Raw genomic sequence first — 4721 nt, forward strand, 5'->3', positions numbered from 1 at the left:
ACCAGATCATGATCGGTTAGCAGCTCCAATGCAACAAGTAGTTCGTGTGATTCAAAGCACGTTGGAGAAATGACGAATTTCATAGACAAAACTATATGGTCAAATATGTTGTAGTTTCTGACTAACTTTTTTCATATGTTGAAAATAAAATATTAGAATGAATGATCCAAAATAGCTTTCAACCAACTTTTAAAAGAATTTGTAAATCTATTCTAACATCGTTAGGTATCATGAACTCATGAAATTAAAAATTATAGAATAAGTAATTTTAATAATATTATTTCAATAATTTCTAATTTCTGAACTATAACTAATCAGGACATAATATACCCATGCGCAACTGCTCAATATATTGATTTTGATTGACAGTTATGTAAAAAAGTTATTGCATTTAGGTCACTAAAATAACATCAATCTAATATTACAATTTATCAACCATCAACTAATATTTTTTATGAATATAAAATTAATAACTCAATTTTTTCAATTACCTTAGATAATAGAAAAAAATAATGACAGAGTAGTTAAATTAATGTTGAATCATTTAGCTATATCATTTGATAGAAAATTTTCATATTAGGTCTGCATATCATATAATAAATTTAATAGTTTAAAATTATTTAAGTTTAACGAAAGATCAAATAATACTAATTAAACATGATATCGCTTATATTTTATTATCTTCATTACGCATACAAGCATATCATAATTTGTGTAAGCAAATAAGGTTAAAACGAAAAAAATTAAAAGTTAATGTTAGAATTAGGTGGAATTTAACATTTCTTATATTGAAAACATGTGAAGGGCGTGAAATGGGTATAAACATTTTGTGAATGTTCAATCAAAAGATTCTAATAACATATTTTTTTGATTGAATATGATTGAGAGATTGTCAATACTCTAATGAATATATTAGAGCTTTTAAAGACAATCACCAATTAATGCTTCAGTGTGTATTATCCCACCATATGTTTAATTTTATATAATATGTTAGAAATAAGTTATATTTTTAAAGAATATATGTATCATTGTGTTTTTCAAGATCAAGAGATGTCTAGATAGATAGAGGAACATTTTTAAAAATGTTGAAAATAAGTACCTTTACTTTTGGTTGTAGTTGTTGTTTTAAGTTTTAAGGTCAAATTATTAAGAGTACAAAATTGTTTAAACGTTATAAATGAAAATTTGTTGGAATCATGCACTAATAAAATAGAAGATGTTCAAATATTTTTATTTAAATTCGAGCAACTATTTTGAACCATAAATTTGAGTCAACTTTGAAGCTTTAAACTTACACACTAAGCCAAGTTCGGGCTACCCTAAGTTCTAGTTTGACAAACTCTAGCCGAACTCGACTTGTATCCACCCACGACTAGCCAACTACACTTGCATAAATTTTGTTGTCTTCTTCATCCATGCTTAATTGATACTCGTGTGGCTCAACTACAGGTTCCTGAACTTGGGATGCTTCTTCTGACACCTTATACATGACACTACCATGAGAATTTCATCTTCCAATATGAATTAGCAAAATTTGGTGTTTCTTCAATCTCCTAATGGTTATGCTCAGTAAATTAGTACCTGATGACATGCAGAAACAATCCAAGTATGGAGATTGAAACTTCACAAATGCTCTATATTTTTTAATAGCAAAAACTTGACTCCTCTGCATATCAACTCACATATTTTAGCTGCAGTTACTTTCAGGTAAGTGGTAAAAGCTCTTCAACTCCAACTTTCATGTTACTGCCGGATAATTTTCTTCTTAAGCCTCCCTCCGCCACTTCCACATCCACCATAAATGTGGCGCATACAGGCCGGTGGTCAGAAAAACGGGACTCCCCACGAATATAAGAAAGCTGCTGAATTCCATTTCCATGCCAGAGTATTCTATCACACCTGTAATTCTTAACTGTTATAAATAAAAACTATAGCTAAGACAGATGAGACATTTAGCAAGCAACAGGCTTAATTTTAAACATACCAAGCAGGAGTTCTCCTTTTGTTTTTTGTTTTAATAGTCTCTCCGGCATACATATCTGAATTATAAGAATATTTGTATGTAGGAGCAAAGTAAATTTTTCCCTCTTTCCATCCCTTGAACACTCGCCCGGCATCCTTTTCGATCTTGAGCTATCGAACAAGCAGCAGAAAACTCCATGTAAGTATACAGCAAAATAGCTAAATCCATACTGCTTCAGAATAAACTGTTACCTGATCTTTATCTAACAGCCTATCCCAGTCGTTCTGCTCCAGACGCTTTCGAGTCTCAGAGTAACTCAATGCTATCCGGTAGTTCAAATCCCCGAACCAAACAACCCGACTAGGTCCATTAACAAGTAAAAAACTGAAATTCAGCGAAACAGGTAAAGAAATTTGTTGGAAAGGAAAATTAAAGAGTACTTGTCAATTGTTTGGCAGATGCTCACTCATGGTCCAGAATTTTCTCAGGCACCCTACTGCTAGGCGTTCTGCAAATCTTCGGAAATTGTGTGTTCCTAAGTATCTCTATGACATCTAAATTTCTCCTAAGCTCATCACCCTCTTTCTCTCCGGATGCTAAATGACTGCATATGAAGCAAAAGTTTGTCTGATGGAAAGACATGCTGACAGAAATACACCCCTGCAACCACAAAAACAAAAAACATAATGCCTCTGTTAACATGATAAGTAAATGTTTCAGTTAACTGGGGAAAAGAAACACCAAATACCTTGTTTCCAAGGCAGCCCATGATGCCGCGACTAATACAGGAGATCCTTAGGTGGCCTACATAAGGCACAAGTTCCTTTCTCATCCAAACAGTGACAAATATTCCCACCATTTGTTTGCTTGCCACAAGGCTATATTTCATGTGACTGGAAATATCAGCCATGTCAAAGTTACCAGGCACGTCTTCGTCCTCTTCGGACGAATAATCATCTTCACTAATATATGATTGTGGGCATCTAAAGCAGAATTCTTTGCTGTTCTTCTTCTCGAGCTCAGGTGCGCAGTTGCAAGTCTTGAGCCTCCTTTTACTCTCTGTCCTGAAAGAATTGCTGACCTTTTTAAGAGAAGGTTTCTGGAAGAACAGTGAGCTGCTGAAAGAGGGGGTCGATTTCAATCCTCTAGAGGCTTGACTATGCGACTTGTTCAGCGACTGGTTAATTAAAGTCAGCCATTTTGCAGCTGGTTCATTATCTTCTATAACTAGCACATTACCAGCATTTAAAGGGACGATTTCCTGAAAACTGATCAATTAAAACAAAAATTGAAATAAGTAATAAGCTTGTATGCATCTCAGACTTAACCAAATAATACCAAATAGAAAAGAAACTGTCCAACTTTTGACTATCTTATGCATTTGAACTCTTTATCATGGTTTTCTAGTATTAAACCAGCATATGTAGTAAGAGCCATGTTTGCATCTTATTAGGCACCAAATCTGATAAATACTCCTTCTCAGGAGGAGTCAAAAAATACAAATATGGAAAATTAACATTAGGCAGCATCTGAACTACTTGTTTTGTATTCTAATAGATTTTTCTCAGGGAAAAACATGACAAGAAGTCAATTTTGAATAAATAAAAAGAAAAGAGAAAGAGAGTACCCTAAAACATATATATCAGATTGGTTGTTAGCCTGAAGAAAATCAGCCAGATTGAGGCCACTGTGGGGAGACTTTCCTCCAACATTCCATGTTGCAACAAAAACCCTTAAACAAACAAAAACAGGAAAGTTCAAAATCTAAGCTGATTTAAAAATAATCATAATCAACTGCTAAAAAAATCATTAAAAGCCCAAAACTGACAGAAAGTAAACTTTTTATCAGTACCGGAAGGACTGGACACGCTGCCTTGGCATTGCTACACTGCTGAAGTACAAAGAGTCGAGTGCTGAATCAGAAGGTGCTTCTGCGAGCATAAACAAGCAAAAAAACTTCAATCATCATGAACAAGGAAAAGAATTTATAAGCACAGATTAAAAGAAGATTAAAGAAGAATAACATTGAAATAGGGTTGTATGGACAGAAAGTTAAAGTCATGCCTTTGTTGCTTCCTTCCTTTACACGAGATAAAAGTTTAAACTCAGAATATATTCTCAGATTTACAAATTGCAATTATGCTGAAACCCCTATTCCTTGTCTTTTCCTTTGGCTTCTCCTATACCTCATCAAGCCTTATCAACTTAATATCTTTGAATTTCATTGACCGGAAAAGGTGTAAAAAGGAGACAAAATTGTTCCATGATACAGTAAGCAATACAAAATCTTCATCTTCAAACAAAATTTATAGCAATAAATGTCTATGCATGCATGTGAATCTCCTTTAAACATTATAAAAGAGGCAACACAGAACATTCCCTTTGCGGTATCTTAACATAAAGTTTTTTGAAAAAAAGAATACTGATCAACAATCTTATATTACATCACACAGCATCTAAACATGACTCACCAGAGATATCAAATGTCTCTTTATCCATTTTCTTTTCATTTGGACCATTCCTGTCTTTAGCCAAGAATATTTTTTGGAATATTGACTGAAACCATAAGGGTAAAAAGAAACATTCAGAAATGAGAATCAAAATGGCAGAGATTACACATAGCCAAAACAATTAACTTAAAGAAAATACATATACATGTAACACGAAAAGGTAATGAAACTGATCACCTTCTTCTTGGTTTCTTGATTCCTTAGAGTCATTTTTTTTTGTGAAATCAAAGTAATATCATCAATCTTTC

General features: G+C 33.3%; 1 protein-coding gene across 2 annotated transcripts; it reads right to left on the bottom strand.

The window, feature by feature from the left end:
• Positions 1-1448: 1448 nt before the first annotated feature.
• On the bottom strand, positions 1449-4721 carry LOC123193027 (type I inositol polyphosphate 5-phosphatase 10-like). Of its 2 annotated transcripts, XM_044605783.1 has the most exons (10): positions 4651-4721; positions 4435-4519; positions 3816-3894; positions 3591-3695; positions 2712-3231; positions 2430-2623; positions 2215-2323; positions 1985-2133; positions 1683-1899; positions 1449-1581 (listed from the first exon to the last, which is right to left on the bottom strand). In XM_044605783.1, exons 1-9 carry the CDS (start codon positions 4681-4683, stop codon positions 1704-1706), a joined length of 1470 nt encoding a protein of 489 aa, XP_044461718.1. In that variant the 5' UTR covers positions 4684-4721; the 3' UTR covers positions 1449-1581; positions 1683-1703. The 2 variants fall into 2 exon arrangements, with proteins under 2 accessions (XP_044461718.1, XP_044461717.1); XM_044605782.1 differs by lacking the exon at positions 1449-1581 and having other exon boundaries at positions 1594-1899.

The sequence above is a fragment of the Mangifera indica genome, chromosome 12 (assembly GCF_011075055.1).
Source record: "Mangifera indica cultivar Alphonso chromosome 12, CATAS_Mindica_2.1, whole genome shotgun sequence".
Classification (NCBI taxonomy): Eukaryota; Viridiplantae; Streptophyta; class Magnoliopsida; order Sapindales; family Anacardiaceae; genus Mangifera; species Mangifera indica.

Coding starts and splice junctions, on each gene's coding strand:
- LOC123193027 (XM_044605783.1), bottom strand. CDS start 4,683: ATGACTCTAAGGAATCAAGAAACCAAGAAGAAG. Junction 3,895..4,434: donor AGAGACATTTGATATCTCTG/GTGAGTCATGTT, acceptor TTATGCTCGCAG/AAGCACCTTCTGATTCAGCA. Junction 2,324..2,429: donor GAGAAAATTCTGGACCATGA/GTGAGCATCTGC, acceptor TAATGGACCTAG/TCGGGTTGTTTGGTTCGGGG.